This window comes from Chroicocephalus ridibundus, chromosome 4 (assembly GCF_963924245.1).
Source record: "Chroicocephalus ridibundus chromosome 4, bChrRid1.1, whole genome shotgun sequence".
Taxonomy (NCBI): Eukaryota; Metazoa; Chordata; class Aves; order Charadriiformes; family Laridae; genus Chroicocephalus; species Chroicocephalus ridibundus.
In genome coordinates, this window is record NC_086287.1 from 93115489 (window position 1) to 93134832 (window position 19344).

General features: G+C 38.3%; 1 protein-coding gene across 4 annotated transcripts in view; it reads left to right on the top strand.

Moving 5' to 3' along the window:
* Positions 1-19344, top strand: part of BANP (BTG3 associated nuclear protein) — a 153665-nt gene continuing 134321 nt past the window's right edge. The window contains exons 1-5 of one of the 4 annotated variants that reach the window (XM_063334813.1): positions 48-123; positions 12739-12857; positions 14870-15014; positions 16439-16533; positions 17853-18052. In XM_063334813.1, coding sequence (XP_063190883.1) covers positions 14945-15014; positions 16439-16533; positions 17853-18052 — 365 coding nt within the window. In that variant the 5' untranslated portion in view covers positions 48-123; positions 12739-12857; positions 14870-14944. Of the gene's footprint in view, positions 124-11312; positions 11952-12738; positions 12858-14869; positions 15015-16438; positions 16534-17852; positions 18053-19344 lie in introns of those variants that run through there. The other 3 variants (XM_063334814.1, XM_063334812.1, XM_063334815.1) reach the window with 3 other exon arrangements.

Sequence of the window (19344 nt, forward strand, 5' to 3'; positions counted from 1 at the left end):
CGGGGGCCGAGCGGGCGCAGCGCGGCGGCGCCTGCGCGCTGCGGAGAGGGAGATCTCTCGCGAGGAAGGACGCCATTATCGCAGCCGCTCGACAAACACCACGAGAATTCAGCACCGCACACGGTAACCGCGGCGCCCCGCGGCCGGACGGCCGGGGCTGAGCTCCCGGGGGGCCGGACGCCGGGCGTAGAGTCCCGGCCCTCACGGCCTGCCCGCTCCTCCCAGCGCCGCCCGAGCACCCGGGCCGCGAGGCGGCGGCTCCGGGGAGGGGCCGAGGCGGGGAGGGGGGGCGGCGGGCTCCCGCCCCCTCACCCGGACGGGGCAGGGGGGGTGGCGACCGGGGACTCGCCTCCTCCCGCCGCGGGACGCCGGAGCTGGGCCCTCGGCATGGGGAGGGGGTGCCGCTCTTCATCGTCTCGCCCCCCACCTGCCTCCTCCGCGCTCGGGCCCGGGGAGGGGTGTCACCCCCTTGCCGGGGCTTCTCGGTGCCGGCCCCTTCTCTTATACCGCTGCGGGGGGCCGTTGGTCAGCCCTGCGGGGCCTGCGGCCTTCGAGGTGCAGGGTCTGGGCTGTCCCTCCCCCGGCAGCGTCCCCGAAGACCGTGCCCGCTCTCTCCCCCACCTCCCCGAGGCTCGTGTGTTCCCGTTCTGAAGGACGGGGCAGGTTTGAGCCTTCCCTCGCTCGGGTCGCGCACACACGCTGCACTGCAGGCACGATTTCGGGAAGGGGCATCGCTGAGCGCACTCCTCCTTCCTTCCCTCCCTCCCTGTCGTAAGAGTGTGTAAATGCCTGGTGACATTGGTACTGCCTCTTCCTTTTCTCTCCGCTCCTCGCAGGTAGCGGTAATGGAAAGGGGCTGCTGCTTTTCACATGGCTGCTACTTGGGGGGGGAAATAGTCTCCTGAGGCGCTGCATTGCGTGTGTGGTAATTTAGTCATAGTAAGGGTTTTTCACGTCCATATCGGGGTTGGTATTTTTTAGTCTGTTAATATTAGTGATCTGTTTGACAACACACTTGGTCTTCCCTTTTTTCCTTATTTGCAATTCAAGTGTTGCTATTTTTAATTTTTTTTTAAAATCCTTGTACAGTGGGAAGTTGTGTACTTAACCAAATATAGTAATTTTATCCTACTATGGGGGATATACTTTATGTATCAGTTTATTTTTAGAGCTCTCAAGGGAAGCTTTTTTTATTCCTCTTTAAGTAAACAAGTTTGGAGGACTGTTAGTAGCTGAGTGATAGCTTCAGTGGAAGCAGCTTTCAGATTGCTGTAAAATGATAGTTTGGAATGGTTTTTGTAATCTTTTTTGCCTTCTGTGTGAGGTGTAGTACTCTGCTGATGTCAGTCTTTCAAAAAGCAAACATGAAATCTGTTGCATTTTGAGTACTCATGCAAGATCTTAAAATGACAAGCAAAAACAACAAACAAAACCCTGCCTTTGTCTTAGCAGTGCCTCTTGAAACAATGGATTTTCTCTGTTAGAAAGTATTAATATATGTTTAAAATGAATGTCCATAGAAATTGACCAGACCAACAAGAATTTGATTCTGAAACTGTATGAGCCTTATTCCCTACATCAAATGACATCTCGGCAGTAGTTCAGTTTTCAATAATACATGAAAAGATGTTACAAAGAAAGACTAGTTAATTTACTAAAGGGAGTAAAAAGATTGAGTTTGGATTTCAGAAACATGCCATCTCCTTCAGAGGATGAAAATATTTTCTAACTTTTTTCTTTGTTTTGTAACTTACAGTCTGTTTTACAATAACAGCAAGTGGTTTTAATGTCTTGCTTATCCAGCCATGTTTAAGTTGTTGTGTGGTTACAGGACAGGTTTTAAATTTTAAGGTTCTTTTAAAGGAGTGATTGAATAATAAAGTTAGGAGTAGGGTAGTAATATATTGAGCCCTAATTATCAGTGTTCACAGTTGAAAGGGTTCCTTCAGCACATGTTCTGCTACACATGTGTGAAAAAGGCTTGTTTCCTGCCTGTGCTGTTTTTAACACAGTACAACTTACATGTTTTACACTGTTTTGTACTTACTAGGTAAAGGAAGAAGAGCTTAGAATCATAGCTCCATGTAACCAGAAGCGCTAATTACAGGTTTACCCTGATTTTGCAAGGAGTAGTGCTGTCTTGTGTGATTCAGGCCCACATTAATTGCTGCAATATGCTAACATTTGCAAGGACTTGAGGTTGTCTCTGGTCTTTATCTTGAGCTTTCCCCTAAACTTGTAAAGCATCATGTGTGCAGGAAGAATACATGTTTTTATTTTGTGAGAACTTGCATGTCTTCATATCTTTCATTGAAGAAGGCCTTGAATTGAAATTGCTGTGATGCTTCTTAGAAAGTAAAGGCGCTCTCAGTACATTCATTTTGAAAGGAAGAGATGGGTATTTCTCTTTGTGCACAGAAACCCTTGCCCCAGAGATCGACAGAAACTCTTTATGTGAATTGACAGAACAGCAAGAGCCGCTTGTAGGAGGAGACAATGCGAAGCTAATGATTAAAATTAGAACAATAAAATGTCTATGTATATTAAACTTTGCCAATAAAACTTTTTTTCACAGATTTGATTTCCGTTAGTTTGAAACTTGATATTTAGTTGTTAACTACTGAAATAATTTTGTTTTCTGTTTTTTTACCTATTCATTAAAAGGCTAAATCATATCTTTTTTTTTATTTTCCAAGTAAAAATAAAAAGAATAAAATGTCTTTAAAGTCATGTCAAACACTTGTTTCCTTGCAGTTTTAGGTTTTTAAAGCTACTGTTAAGCGCTTAGTTTTGCCTACCACTTGTTAGACTGCACGTTAAGATGTTAAACAAAAGTGCACAAAAGGATTAACTTCGTAAAATCCTTTGCATTTGGGACTTTAAATAAAATAATTTGTAATGCTGCCTGTTGAACAGAATTCTTTTATCTTGCTTCCTGTTTGTAAAACCCTGATTTAGACCATTTAAGGGAAAAGTACATTAACTTCAAATTTTCCTCTGAAAATTGGAGCACCTGTATTTTATGATGAAAAAAATAATTAATACATCTCTCCTACCCATGGAGTGAGGTCATAGCAACTGTAAAATTAAACACCTCTTCCTTCGCTGCTCCTTAGACACAAGTGTGTTTGTTACATGTACCAACTTATCTCTCTTTACCATCCTATAAATATAGTCTTGCAAGTTTAAAGCTGGAGTTAGTTACTTTTTTTTTTTGTGGATGTGGGAGGGGGAATGGCAAAACAGGATCAGACTGTACTAATGAAAGCATTTCAGAATGTGAAGAACTACTTGCTCTACATTTTTCTGCTGAAATGGTGCTCTTCAGTTTGTTTTCGTAACTATTTTTTGTAAGAATTTAAAAATACCCTGCGTTTTAAAACAGTGCTGAGGTCTGTTTTCAGCAGCTTGAATGTTTCCTTTTTTTAGATAGCTGCAGGAGGTAAATCTATTAGAAGACTTTTGAGTAAGCAGATTATGTGTATATTTTACGTTGGCCATCATGCTTTTTGATAGTAGAAGCCTGTGCCAACATTGGGATCTGTCTTTGGCCCCCCTGGAATTGCTAGATCAGAAAGTTTTTCCAGTGTATAGAAGATTAGCAGTGCACATACTAGGAAAAATAGAATATGCTTAAAAAAAATACATTATTCTCTTTTGCTTTCAAAGATTGTGTTTTTGGTAAGCCAGTCACATAAGAATAAAGCATGTTGCACAAACTTCCCTCGAACTTGAGCCAGGTGCTTGCAATAGTGCATACTGGTCCTGGGGTGTCTGCTGTGTTCAGGCTGAAAACTTTCCGAGGCAAAGCCTGTGAATGATACAGCAAAGCCTCTTCCCTGCAGAGAGGAAGTTAAGACTTTCTAATGCTGTAACCTTCCAGTTTAATTCCTTCTGTCAATGAAAAGCGTGCACTAAGCAAAGGTGTCTTATAAAGCACAGCGAAGGCGGTCAGGTTCAGGTGTATGTCTTATTCCCACATCCTGCCTCTGCATTTTCTTTTTTTTTTATGTTTCTGTAGAAGAGCTAGTTTTTACACAGTGAATGAATACGATAGTCAGAGAAAAACAGATTCTGGTGTAGTGTCAGTGCTCCACTACACAGACCTGACAAATGATGTATTGTGGGAGAGCACCCCGTGATGTGCACACAGTGTCTTGGAGCTGAGGAGAGCAGGAGCTTTGGACGTAGAGCTTTGGACGTAGAACAGTTGAGCCAAATGGAAGTGGCTTCTCAGCAGTGCTGTTTTGTTGCAAACCAGCACGGGGCAAGATGTTTTCTTCAGCAGTCTCTTCTAGTTGGCATTTCGCTGATGGGGATTTTCATCACATAGTTCCAGTCCTAGCCTGGTGTGTTGTTGGTGATGTGGTGTAGTCACGATGTTGGAGCTGCGCTTGTGTTTCTCAGGGTGTGCATGGCTGAGGAGTACATCTCCGCTACCCAAGACGCAGGACTTAGTTACTGCTGCTTTCATTTTTATCTAGACACTGACAGGTCGTGTCTGCAATGTGGCTGGTTCCAGAAACACATACAAGCAGTTTGCTGCACTAACTAAAGCTTCTAAACAATCTTTTACTTGGATTTAGATAGAGAATGTTCTGATTCTTTATGATTGAAAAATATGGGTATTATTAAACTTGGAAAGATCTGTGTCAGTGCCATTTTTTTAGTTTGATCGAAGATGTGCATTCTTATATTTGCCAACTGCTATGATTTCAGTTTGAAGTGCACCCTGAATTTAGTGATATCTTTAACTCTTCAGAGCAAATAATAGTCTCCAACTTAAATCAGATGTTTATGAAAGTGAATAATTAGGTATTTTTATTAATTAAAAAGTCTAGTTCTATCTACCATAACTTAAATAATTTTTTTTTCACTTTTAATGCTTTTTCATCAGTAAACATGAGATTGTGTTGTTTTTTTCCACGTTTTAGTTAATTTCTAATAAAACAAAAAAGAAACTAACATACACAGCTTCTCACCCCTGCCCTTGACATACACCTTTTAGCAACATACTTAAAAGTAATCTTTTTCTGTTTACATTAAATTGCAGTGTTTGGTGTGTGAAGTAATATTTGCTTTGGCAGGGTTAGTGATCCAAGATGTGTTTTAGGGATTCAGTCCATTGGACAGAAGCCTTATCCAGCTCGTTTTTTTTCTATATGGTATGGTTGCTAGTTTATTCTTCACTCAGCCTTCCTTCTGGGTCTCTTTATAAACCTGGAATAAATGTTGTTGGAAGGTTTGAAGAATCACAGACTCTTCTGGGAATTTAACTGTTGGCATGTGGTCATTGATGCCAGAGTCGGTGATAAGCCTTCCTGTGAAGTCGGCAAGTCTCATGGCACGTTGGTGTGCCTTTTCCCACTGAGGCAGAGCCCCACCGCACCAAAGCTTTGTGCTTGTGAGGAGCTCTGAAAGAGGGAATCTGCATGGAAAATTTAATCTACTCTAAAATTTGTTCTTTGGTAAACATTTCTGATTAAATAATTGCATGGAGTTAATGGCCTTGCCGTTTCAGTGGTCATTTAAAGTACTATCTGTGACAGTATTCATTAAGCTGTTTTCTTGAATACAGAGAATGATTATATTTTTTTTTTTTAATGAGAGGGGGAAAATTACTTTGTGATGCTGAAGTGATTGGACAACGTAACGGAATCCTTGGCTTTCAGAAGTGTAAGTTGAAAGCTATGCTAATTTCCTTAACATCTCATTATTTCCCATCTTTTGATCTTGACTGTGTACTTTCAGTCTTAAATCAACTTAAAATAATATAGGTTGCATAGATTTTCACAAATAGCAAACTATTGCACAGTAAAACAGAACTGAACTATTAAGCAGGAAAGAAGCTTCTGGGATAGCTACTTAATCTTCAAATAGTTAATGAAGCTATGTTAGAGATGTGTGCAAATGCTTTTATCAGATATAAATTATTATGTAGGTGGTCAGTATTCAGAAGCTGTCATTTATTCAGGAAGTTTAGCAAGCGTTTTAATGTTTAAAATTTTTTTTACCTCCTTTTCTCTCTTGCTAGCATCTGACAGTTTTTTAGAACTGCTATTTTTTAGTTACAAGCCTTTTGTTATGCTATTTATTTCCCACTTTCCGAAGGGGATTCAAATATTGCAGAGATAGCTGGTATCTAGATCTGTTATTCTTCTCATACATACATTCATTAAAAAATCCTTTTGAGTTAAACCAGTAGTTGTACAGAAAGTATCTCTAAGACTTTCTGACCGGCACACAGTATTGTTAGCTACAAAGCAGCTACAGTTGTATCAAGTACAGTCTTAAAGAGCTTTTCAGCTTTTTGGTGTCCACTTCATATGGGAAATTAGAGTTAAAATTTCTCAAAATTATTTCAGTCTATGCCATTGAGATTTCAAAATGTTTTAATATCAGTACGTGTCGTCCCTCCCCCTGCCCCCCCCCCCCCCCAAAAAAAAAAAAAGATAATGAAGTAATAAAACTCAAATTTGATAGAAATTGTATTCTCCAAAGTCTTATCTCATGTGCAAGTTCAGGGTCAAAGATCTGGTGATAAACCTTATATAAACCTTGTTCAGTCTACGCATCCTTGCTGGGGGAAAATGTGCTCCCTTGGTCTTTTATGAAGTAACTTATGTTTCGTGAGGATAATGCAGATCCCTCTGCTGCAAAGGAGGCTCATCTGAAACAGACTACGTTCTGATGCCTGTAAACGGTGTTTGTACTGCTTGTGCCCAAGTGTTGTGATTCCTGGGACTGGAAGAAGACTTCACGACTTTTCTCAATCAGCTTCTTGGCTCCCTCTGCAGATCTTCTGAACAGCAGTGGTGAAGCTCATTTGCTGTGTTACTTTGTCCTGCTGCTTGTGAAAATTACAGTGTGGTACAAGAACTTTGGGTGATACCTGCTCTGAGTTAGTGCTAGGTTGATTTCATAGCTGGTGACATTTCATCTATCAGTGTTTTCTGGAAAATTGGCTTTCCCCCCACCTCAGCTCTTAATCACTTCTCAGTAAAGACTCTATGATATGTTTAAAAATCACTGTTGTTTCCTCTGTTTCCCCTGCAGGAGGAATAATACCAACTCATTTAAAATAACACAGGCAGATACTGCACCTTGCTTGTTTGGGGAGGAAGGATTTTTTCATTTTCTTTTTCCTTTCACAGATGGGAAAAATGGGAAAATTGAATCATGGATAGCGTGCCTTGGTGGACCAGTAGCACACATTGTACTAGACCTGTTGTTGCTGAAGTCTGTACACTGCTATGGTTTCTTTCATGTTAGATGAAGCATAACATTTAAATCTCCTTTTGAGTTTTGTGATGGAGAATAGGAAACAAAGCACTCAGAATACAAATGTTTAAGTATGGTATTTTGACTGCTGTATAATCCACTTGCAGTGTTAAACTTCAAGCAAAGTTTTGCTTTTTCTCATACACGTAATGTTCTGGTAGGAGCTTTCTGCTTATGGACAACACGACAATGAGTTGGGGTGCAGCTGTGTTATTGTTCCATTCATTTTTCTTGTTCATGTTTCAACTAGAAATAGCATTAGTGTAGTTTTTGGTTTTGATTTTACCTGTTTAGCAGGAATGCAATTTTGCTAGAAACATATGAAAGTACTCCTGAATAGGAAATTTACAGGAGCAAACTTACTCTTTCTTTCTGAGCATAGTTTCTGGCGTAGAAAGGCCCAAGGGGTACAGCCGTCTCTGCGTAATGACATAGGCACACTGAGTTAGGTGTGATGTTTTGAGGCACGCTTTGAGTCTGACGTTGTGGAGCTGCCTTCGTTAACTGGAGTACATTCTGCAAGCATTCAAGTTGTGCTGATAATCTCATCAAGAATATGTCCATTCCCAACATCTGCAGGATTTTTTTTTGAGTTTATTGAGGCACAGAAGAAAAATACTTGTATCAGTGTTACAGTTTTTGTAAAGATCTAAGCTCTACCCCAAGTAATTCTGATTGTGTTAGGCAGTGATTTGAAATTCCTAGTTGATATGATGGATAGCAGATAAATAGATTAAGTGGTTATAAAAAAAAAAAAGTAGTAACTTCAAATGAAGGTACAGTTACCCAAAGGTCAAAGGACACCTGGACTACCTATCTCAAAAAAGTTCTGATCGTGGGTAGAACTTCTTTGAGACTGGGAGACACTTTTATATAAATAGTATGAAACTAATTCTGGAAGTTTGTTCTTTGAATTTAAGTACTCGCGGGGTTATTTTTTGGAGCTGTTATCAATAAAGATTCTCCATCTAGTGGTTGAAAACAATAAAACAACATGACTACATCTGGTTCTGCATACTGCAGTTGCTGTCTGGGCAGTTCTTGTTTTGTATTTGCTGGTTTTCAGCCATACATGGCATTAATGACTTATGTCCTGAATAATCATACCATGATGCAGAAGATTGACCTCTGCCTAGAGGCACTGAATCTGCAAACACTTATGTGTGTCTAGTCCATATGGGTAGTTTCATTAATTTCAATGGGTTTGTATGTCTGTGAAATTAAATTCAGACTTTTTTTGCATGTCTAGGCACCTGAAAGTGCGGTTATGATAGGTGTTAACATATCCTTCCTAGCTCACTTGGGAATAATTATATCAAAGATACGGCAGTGCAGGTGTTGGGACATATCAGCAACAAGAGCGTTCATGGAGAATTTGTGCTTGAGTTGCTGGTGGCCACACGCTCAACGCTGTCGTTCCTTGTGCCAGGAGGTGTTAGGCTGGTATGAGGACACTGGAAAGCAGGACAGCGGTGTTTCTGGTTTAGCTTGTGTACATTGTGTTAGGATTTTGCCCAAGGGCAGTGTATTAGAAGAGTTAGAAAAAAAGCATCCAAGTGAAACAGTGGCTTGTACCAGGTGGAAGGAAAAAAAAAAGTGTGTGTGTGTGAAGAATATTTCTAGAAGCAAAACAATAAAACAATAATAATAATGTGAGCTTTCATTGCAATGCATGAGAATTTCTGCCTCCCTGCAAGATTTTGTACTCCAAAGAAATTTCAAGATCCTTTATTCTTGGAGCAGTTGTTTCTTTTTTTTCTGTTGCTATCTGTATTTTAAGAACTTGTAGTACTGGAGTCCATCAGCATAGCATCTCTGTGAGTGATATTTATTTTATATATCTATCTCTAGAATGTTATGGCTAGTGTCTGTGCTTTCACAGATAAGGAATGTTTCTGTTGTGTTTTGGGAGGATAGACTTTTTTCCCTTGATCTTTGGCTGAACCAAAGATGCCTGTATATTGTTACAGTAATTTTTGAAATTGTTAAACTGAAGTACTTGTGTCCTTTTATTATGAAATTTACTTAAAACACAATGTTTTTACATGCCTTTTAAGGTGGATTGAGATTAACGACGATAGCTAAACAGATGCTAAAAAAGATTAGAATCTAATCCTTTTGAGTCTTCAGTCGAAATAAAGAAGTGTAAATTCTGATTTTACTTTTTTCTCCATCCTCCCACTGAAAATAATTTTCAACTTCATATTTTGATAGACTGAAGCTTCAGAGAGTTGGAGCATAAGGGAAGCGGTAGCTCTTGCGTTAACAGTGCGTTTAACCCTGCATGCTATTAAATTCTTGCTTTTTATTACGCTATTCCTAATCTGTTACAGTGCATTAACATTTGCACTGGTGTGGCTTTTTGGGAAATTATTAATTGGTGTATGAAGACTGTGTTCCAGCTGCCAACTAAAGTGACTTGATCTTGGAGAAAAAGCCAGACTTTGGGATTATAAAAATGTTGCAAGTCACAGATCAAGACTAAAAGAGCACTGTCAGGTTCTGAACCTTGTAATACCCGTGAATAACTTCATGTATCAAATTATATGAACATTTCCCAGTTCTTTCCATGGGACTATTCATAGAGATTGTTTCTGCGAAGACAGGAAAACTTGTCAGTGCAGGAGATCTGTAGCCAGGTTAGGCAGGGTTATTAACCTGAGCATGCTGGTTGTTCTTCATTAAGATTATAATCAGAAAAATTTTGTGCTTGGAGTGCCTTGTTGTTGGTTTTGCATAATTCGTTTCCAGAGTGGATTAAACTGAGCTGCACAAAGGCATTCTTAGCGTGGATTATTCTTTACACAGAGACTAAAAGCTCAGTGGTCCTTCTGGGCTGTTTCCCTGAAGGGACAAGTACTCGGGGAAGTTGAACTGACCGAACTAAAGCAGTTGAGTTAATGAGTATTATGTCCTTTATGGATCTTCACTTTCAGAGGGAAGATGATCTTTATACTATAATCCCTTTACAGCATGAGGTCATTTTACTTCTGCACAACGTATTCCTCACAGAGGATTAGTACACATGCATGCATGTATAAAATACATTCTTACCATTAGGCTTGCCTTTGTAGCCTAGCTAGTTTGCTGTTTTGGGGAACTTTTACAAGTGTCAGCAGTTCATAGCTCTTTGCAAAATAAGGACCTTTGTTTGTTCCAGTCATAGTAGATATTACTCTCAGAAAAATGCGCTGATTGTGCTTGTATAAAGCAGAATATATAGATTTGTAACAGAAACGACATATTTGAAAATTGGCCTTAATTAAAGAAAAACTGAATTGAAGAAGAGGAAAACCATTTGGAGCTTTTGGGTTAGGGAAAGTAAAACGGCATCCTTCAGCTTTTTTCACAATCAGAAGTAAGTTTTTGTCATAGTGCAAGTTGAAGTATGAGAGAATTTTTTCATGTATCAATAGCACTGAGAAATACTAGCCAGGGGAGCGATCAGCTGCCTAAATAAGAGATGTTCGATTAAACACTCTAATTGGACTAGAGCTTTGGAAAATGTTTTTTTAAAATACAATGTTTGTCCTCTCTAATTCATACGAGAGAAAAGATTTATGTTTTGTGCATGTTTTTGTATGTTAACAAGACATTGGATGTTTTTGATTATACACTTTGGAATGATGCCCTGTAACTTTGTAAAGCCATCAGATGTTTCAGTAAACAGGTTTGTTTACAAGGGGCTGTTTAGAAAAATTATTCTGAATTAATGTTTTAAAACAGATTAATTAAATTGCATTAAACGTGTGCGTGGAAAAACTAATCTGGATTTCAGGTGAATTTAATTTAGTTGCTTACAAATATTAATTTACTTAATTAAACAAAGGCTACTTTACTTCTGTGTTAAGTGTCTAATTTCTGAGTAAGAGTATTGGCAGAGATACCTAGTGCACTCTATCTAATTTGCTTTAAATTTATACCTTTAGTTGTCTCTGATTAGTTGTTCTGAGGGTTCCAGTAGTAGAGCCACCTCCTAACAAGTGGTTGTAGGAGTGCTCCGTAGGCTTTTTGCTCCCCTTTTTGGCTTTGTTTCTGAGTATGAAAAGCCAAGAATAGGGAGGAGTGTTTGTCTTTACTTTCGACTCATAATACATAAATAGGGAAATTAATATTTTGATGGGTGATGAAATAGGCTGTATTTATTGTTGGAAGATTTTGTTCTGTTACTCCATACTGATGCTTGTTCTGTCTTGTAATCTTAGGACTGTTTTCTCAAATTTTGAAAAAATATTTTTCCTTTGGGAGGTAAGAAGGAATTAATGCGGTATGTTTGCTATGTGTGATTATTTCCATTATGCACTGTGATTAAAACATGTGACCATGTTTAATTTGTGCTGCTTTAAACAACAGGAATGGGTTTCTGGTGGGTTCACTAGGCAAGGATTACCAAAGTAGTGTCTGGCCTAGGGTGGGGAAAGGGTGGATAGTAAAAGAGCTGATCAGGGAACTGGCTACATGATGCAAGAAGTCTGAAGGCTTAGAAACATTTGAGGTAACTGAGATCTGAAGGCATCCAGGGCTGATGTGGGAATGGAGATGGGAGGAAGTCCCTCTGATACACACCGTAACCTGTTTTTCAGTTTTTGTGTTGGGTAAGAGTTGAGGCGATCTCTTCCAAGCCCCAGAAAAGCCCCCTGGGAGAAGTGATGAGTGCAGTGTAGGTCCACGTAAGTAGCTCAGCTGGAGTCCATTTGAGTTTGTCTGGCCAAGGCCTCCTCTAGTGTATGTATTAATGAGACATTTTCCATTGTCTGGTGTAAGCTGTCTTCCCATACTCCTCCCCCAGATAACGGCAAATTGACTGTGAAATATTGCTCTGTTGATCCAACTTCCACATGCTGGTTGGGGGAGAAAAAGTGGGCACATTTCATGTCCCTGTTGTAGTTTATCCTTGGCTTCCCGTCTTTTTGTTAATATTTTTTTCTTATAGCTTAATATTTATTTGAGGTAACATTTCAGCATTAGCTTCTTAATGCCAATGTACATATACTTAATTTAGAATTAATGGGTACTAGGGTTTCAGCCAGAAGAAAGAAAGGAAAAAAAAAAAAAGGCTGGGAACATAAAGGAAATTTCAAGAAAAGGAGTGTTTTATGTGAGTAAATGCTAGTAAATACTTCACTGAGTAAAATATGTGGAAACTATATTGGCAAAGTTATTATTCTGAATTTGTTGACTGAGGCTTTTTAAAGCTGATAAACTAATCTAACTCTAATCCTTTTAAATTTTATCTGGCTTTTACCCTTGGTTCTGAAAGGAAGGTTAGACCATGGCTAAAATTTTGTGTTATAAATTGAAATTTTGAATTTGGAAGAGGAGCGTTTTAATCAAGTTGGGACAGCTATTGTGGTTGCAGTACCCAACCAATGTAGCTTACTTGGGCCTTGCTTTCCTAATCAACACATCTAGCATTAATAACAAACTTATTTGTTTTCCCCTTATGTTTTGATACAGGAGCTCACTGCGTCTGGTGACAGCAGAAGTATATTTTGTTCTGCCTGTTGAGAAGGCAAAAATATGTTCGTTATGATGTTGGCTAATTGCCTATGAGCTGTGTCTGACTTACTGAAAATGTAATAAAATCAATTTCAATGGAAATAAATACTAATGTTATGAAGACACGTTGCTGTGTATGTGTAGTAGCTGTTCTGCCAGTTGTAGTTTGGTTGTTATGACTTTGTTTAAAGACTCTGTGACAGAATATTTTGGGACTCCTTTTCTGATGCGAGGTTGAATACTTTCTGACTGTGACCCATGAGAGGTGGAGAACAGATGTCAGAGGTGTGAAATTGTTTTTTGTTTGTGTTGAAGAAAGGTTTAATTAATTTCAGTGATTTTTTTATAATTATTTTTGGAAGGCCAAATACGTGTATGAGATGAAGTATGAAAGTGGGTTTAAACAAATGCATTACAAATCTTTTGGAATATTTTATAAAATATTGTTGTATTTGTAGCTATAACTGACTTAAATGCAACACGTGAAGTATCAGTGAAGTCTTGAATCGTGTAAATAGACAAAGTTTTAAAAGTGGAGTTTTGTTCTAGTTTGTCCTTTTTTAGCATTTGGAGTGGTGGATGTATCCCTTCAAGTTGAGGGCAGGGTTCTTAATATTACTAGCAGTATGTGACATTATGAAACATTAACTGTAGCACAGCTGTTTTATTATGCTAAGCCTGGCTGGTTACCAGGATTTCTCAGAAATGGCAAATATAATTTGCCAAAATGGCATCCATATGCACTAATGTATTGCCAGTTTTTTTGGGCGTCCTGCCACAGTCTGTGCTGTCCCAACAGCTTTTCACCATGATCAGAATTTCAAATGACTCAGTATTGGCTGTGCTGGTATTTTGAATAAACAATTCTGATATGTGGGGAGTCCTCCTTTTGAGATGGGCTTTCACATCACGCAGCGGTTGCTTGGGCCAGTCTCAAAGTTCTTCTGTAGGTTGCGTTGCTCTCTTCAAAAATTTGTACTCCACCTGTCTGGCTTAATGGCTTTCTTGTGCTCAAGTGGAAGAGGGAAAGAGGAAAATCTTTATGCATAGTTGGATTTGATTCAGTGTCAGTGTTGAGGGATGAATTACTGTTTCCATTGGTAAACCTCAAATTGTCTCTCCAGTGTTTTTTGCTCCAGGTTAAAAAGGAAAAAATTGGCTGATCTCTTGGTCTTCATTGTCCATCCTTTTGTAAATTGTGGGAAAGCACAGATATGAATGGTTTCAGTGATTTTAATTCAATTTTACAGGCTGAAGGTTTCTCTTAAAATACTAATAAATAACCTTGACAGAGAATTCCAAGGGAGCAGGGCTGAGAAATATTTTGGCTTTAAAATCAGGACCATATTCTGAAAATAGTTTCATTGGAATTGAGCTGTAGAAAAACTAGGCAAGTTCATTAGCCAAGGAAAAAAACCATCAAGTTTTGCTTCAAGTCCAGTTGTAATTAGCTGCAAGGAAGTTCCCTGCCCTTACTGAATGTTTATGGAGGTCTTAGAAGCCTGTTAAGATTCCTGTATGTGAGGATCTTGTGTGCATATAGATCTGTACAGAATGCAGTAATTGCTGATCTAATGTGGCTTGGGAGCTTCATATGCTTTTGTGACATCAAGACTAAATACTAAAGTCTGATCGCTTCCAAGAGCTGTGTAATAATTTGTAAATCAAAACCCTACAATTTAGGAATGGTCTTGTATGCTCTTAAAACTTTTAAAACAAAAAAATTATTTAAAAGAAAACATTTTATTTTGTATTTTGTACTGATGAGCTGCCAAATCTCTGAAGTTAAACCTTCTCTTTATCCCTTGGGAAAATATGTAAAGGTGGATCAGTGAGGAAAGCTTGAGCTCTTGTCATAGTCCTGGTATAGAAAGGTTACTCATAGAGGTGATGCAGTAGTTCAGTCCTTGGCTCTTTGATGAGGCTACCGAATAAAGTAGCGGTTGATAGAACTGAATGATCCCTTTGTAGGTTGGTCACTTCCTTTAAGAACTGCATTTCCTTTTATAGAGGAAGAATGAAAAAATAAATGCAGTATTGATATGTCAAGTATATCTATATTAACAGTCTTCTTGCTGCTGTTTTTCAGGATTGCATGACTTGTAAAATTACTTATCTGGGGGCCTGCAGTGGTGTTTGACTGCATATTGCTGCCTGGTTCTGAATGATGTCAGAACAGGATTTGGCAGATGTTGTTCAGATTGCTGTTGAAGACTTGACTCCAGATAACCCAGGTACAGTAGAGATGGTAGTGATGGCATGAGAAAGCTCATTTCTAGTATTGCCCCTTAACGAGGTGGAAATTGCTGTGGAGGTTTTCTTAACTGTGGCACTGATTTATTTTTTTTCTGAGGCACTTGTTAAGACTCCATACCAAGTTTTCAATAACTTAACTTGTATGTTTTCAATACCCTTTAGATCAGATTTATTTTTTAATTTCACTTTTCTTTTAAAGGCCTTACTTTAGATGTAGACTAGTGCCAAAAACTTTGAATGAAATATGGCATACTGTAATCTTTTGTTTTTCTCCAGATGACGTATATGTTTTAGGCTTTCCCTCAAATGAGATCTATCAACTATCTATTATGTATTGTTGTTTTACTTGTAAAATAGTTTCTCTCATACATTATTAAAATTCTTTGTATGTATAATGAAATGACAGTAAAACACTTCTGAAAGCAAATATTGTGATATCCCTTGCTTGGAACTTGATCTCCTAAGCAAAACTGTGTTTAGATTGGCTATAGACATTAATCCTATGCTGCCGTTACATGTAAAAGACTGAAAGAACAGTAACTATATGGTTATGGAAAACGGATACACATATCAAAAAAATTTTATTCTGATGCAGAACAAAAAAGTTACTTCAGAAATGTTCCCAAAGAGTTGGAGGAGAAGCTGGGACCTGCCTGTCCTAGCATAGCTGGTAATTTGTTCAGGATTGTCAGCTGTGGTATGGTTGACCTTCAGCAAGTCTTCTTTGCTCAGTTTGGCAAAGGAAGTCAAACCTGGCCCAGTCTCAGGTGATGCTCTGACCATGAGGCTGTTGAGGGTTCTGCCTCTTGATTTTACCAGCTAGGCCTTCCAGTTCTAAATTCAGTTCTTTTTTTGTACCTGTTTTCTTCAAAGTGTTTACCTTTAGATGAAAGGCTATTAGAAGCTATGGGTTTTCATGTGTAAGTATTTATTTTGGAAAGCTTGCGGGATTTTGTTCATCTATGCTGAGGAAAAATAACCCACTACTACACTGAGTAGTGGGTGTAATCCTATCTTTTGTACAGAACTGCATTAGTACTTTTTATGGTAGTGTACAAACATGAGAATTCAGAAGCCTGTAGAATCTGTCAAAGCGGAACAGCTAATGTGCTGACTCTGATACCTCATGGTAAGTTCCTCATAAAGAAAATCCAAGGTAATGCTTGAGTGTTACATCCTCAGTGCATTTGAAACAAAGTCTTAGATTTGGGTAAATGGTTTTTTTGAGCAGCAGTAAAACGTCATACATTTAGGAGAAAATCCAAGTAAATTTAAAAAAAAAACACGATATGTTAATTAAATGCCTTTCATATTTTTTTTCTTTTGTCTGTTTAATATATTTTTAATTTGAGCCTTGTCCTCTTGTATTATAAACTATGGCAATGCTTATTTTTCTTCACAGTTGTGTTGGAGAATCATGAAGTGACAGATGATGATGTAGAGCCTTCTCTGAAACGTCAGCGTATAGAAATTAACTGCCAGGATCCCTCTATTAAGGTTATGATAATGCCTTTTTCTGTTTTGATTCGTAATACCAATTAAGTTAGCTTTCTTGGGGAAATATATTAAAAGAAAAGATTGAAAAATAAACTGGTTTTACATAATACTGGAATTATTCATAGCCTTCTTGTAAATGTTTGTTCAGTTTTGTCCATAAATTTTAAAATCTGGATGATTGGCTAATCTTCCAGTGTAAAATCAATAGCAAGAATTTTATATGTGATATAAAACGTCATCAGAATTAATTCCAGTGACTCAAACATCACTATTGGTGCATTTTTGATAAAGTGAATAAAATTGACATAAAAGATAAACTTGAGCATGTATTTGCATTACAATTTGTAGATACTTTCAGCATGTTTTAAATTATTATTTTAAGCTAACAATGTTCTAACAGTTAAGCCGTATTTGGTTCAGGCTGACTAGCTCAGGCTTCTGTGTACTTGCTGTTCCTACTAGTGTGCTTTAGCTTTGTGTGGTTGGTTTTTTCTTTTTTTTGTCTTGGAGCATAAGTATATCAGTTAATATTTTACTGCCACACACATTAAAGAGTATTTAATTCCGCAGTTTTGAAATGGACGTAGAAACGGAAGCTGTGTATTGAAAGAGCAGTGGGGCAGCAGCACTGTAAAGCAGCTTGATTAGATGTGTAAATTGTAGCGGAGGGCCACAAGATGGCATAGTTGCTGTTTGCAAAGGAGAATGTGTGTACCGTTACCCTTTAACGGCCTATTTTTCTCAAGAGAAACCAAGTAGAATATGCTTTCTTTTGAATAAAATTGCTTAGGAAAACAGATTTTATTTATTTGCTTTTCTTGATTTGCTGTTCAGGAGAAAACTTAACTGAGTGGCATTAATTGTCTCTGAGGTTATTTGTGTTGATATAATTTCCACTGTAATCATCTGAATTTATCTGTTTGGGCAGGAAAAAATCTTATTTAACTTTATCCAGGAGGATGCGTTCATAGATTTATAATCCTTTTGTTTTTACATGTCCCAAATGAAAGGCCTTGGCATGTCATTTTAAATGATTTTGTGGTGTATGAAATCATACTAACAAAGTGCTTAGGTGAAAATGTGTTTGGCTCGGATGCTTTTGGCCTCTAAATAAAGATCTGGAAGAATCTGAGAATGCTAAAATGCTTCTGGATGTCATCAGATTCGTACGTGGCTGAATTTTGTCACTAGACACACTGCTAGTTTCTTTAGAATTGTTTTCCAGTCACATTTATCTGGAGCTTCCTTATGTGTGTGTTGCTGAAGATAAATGTCTAAGTCTTGAAAATCGGTTTCTTTTTGCATTCTCCCCTTTCTAGTCGTTCCTGTATTCCATTAATCAGACAATATGCCTGCGGTTGGATAGCATTGAGGCAAAGTTGCTGGCACTAGAGGCTACCTGTAAATCATTGGAAGAGAAGTTGGATCTTGTCATGAACAAACAGCACAGCCCCATCCAAGTCCCCATGGTGGCAGGTTCTCCTCTTGGCGCTACACAGACATGCAATAAAGTGCGATGGTAAGAAAGAACAGATTACTCATCAACCTGCTTTTTAAAATAACGTAAATCCATTTCTTTGGCATCAAGTTCTGCAGCTTTCTGTATAGCTGTCAAGAGCTTGGTATGCTGTTTATGAATGTAGAATTAATTTATCTTCAAGGTGATTTTTGTACCGGTTTCATGATGTTACTTAGAATGAGACACTGGTCCATGGGCAGTTTGCAACTATTTCCACATTTCATTTTGACTTAAACCAGACTGATTCATCCCTCCTCTGGAAAAGTCTCATCAGCTATTTTAGGTTTTTTTAGGCTTGCTTTGCTTTTATTTATGTGGCTGTTTTGAGTTAATGAGTTCATCATCATTCTAATTGCTTCTCATTTTACTTCTATTCACCAGAAATACAAGGGAGTTTGTTTTATGGGCTTGTTTTCTAAAGACTCTTGCTAGAATAGTATCTGTGCTTATTTTGGGGTTAGAAGTTGGAGATGGAAAATCTGTTAAATAATCTGATGCGCTTGGATGAAAGAGCAGGTTTGACCTGCAGTACCTTTATGTATGAGTTGCCTAATATGGTTTTAAATATCTAAATCTTGATGTGCCTGTCATTTTACTGTGGAGATGATTCCAGACGGAGAAATATGCTTATCAGGAGACTCTTTTGTCAAACAACTTTCCCCTCCTCATTCATATTTTTATAGCTAGAGAAAAAACTTCTCTAAATAATGACTTTTTATTCTCCATTACAAAGGTGTATAGGCAACTTTCATGTCATACCATCCTAGTTGAGATATACTGACTTAATTCATCTTTTGTTAGTCTGTTTTTCCATCTTCTGATCTTTTTCATCACACTGAACTTCCTCAATATCTGGAAATTATTTTGACTATATTTTTGGTATGTTATACTCAGTGCAGCGTTTCAGGTGCACCGCTCTAGAGCTCTATAGAAAAAATTAGTTCCTTTATGCTGTGGGACTCATCCCTGTGAGGTAAGGAAGAAAAGCCAAAACGCCACCACAAACATTACCCTTTTTCTACTAGGCCACTACTTGCTCCCTACTTCTTTTTTTTTTAACTTACTTTCAGTATTGCTGTTTTTGTAATAGGTATGTTAAAAAATTTACCTCAAGGTCATAATCGCTTTTGATTATATCTTTCAGTTTATGAAGCAGGATGGGTTATGACCTTACTACCATGAGGGTTCAGAGCTGGAGATTTTTATGTAGGAGGGACACACTCTGCTCTCGTAGCTGTATCCGTTGCATAATGCAGCCTGTTACCTCACAATTGTTCATTGAGCGTAATTAC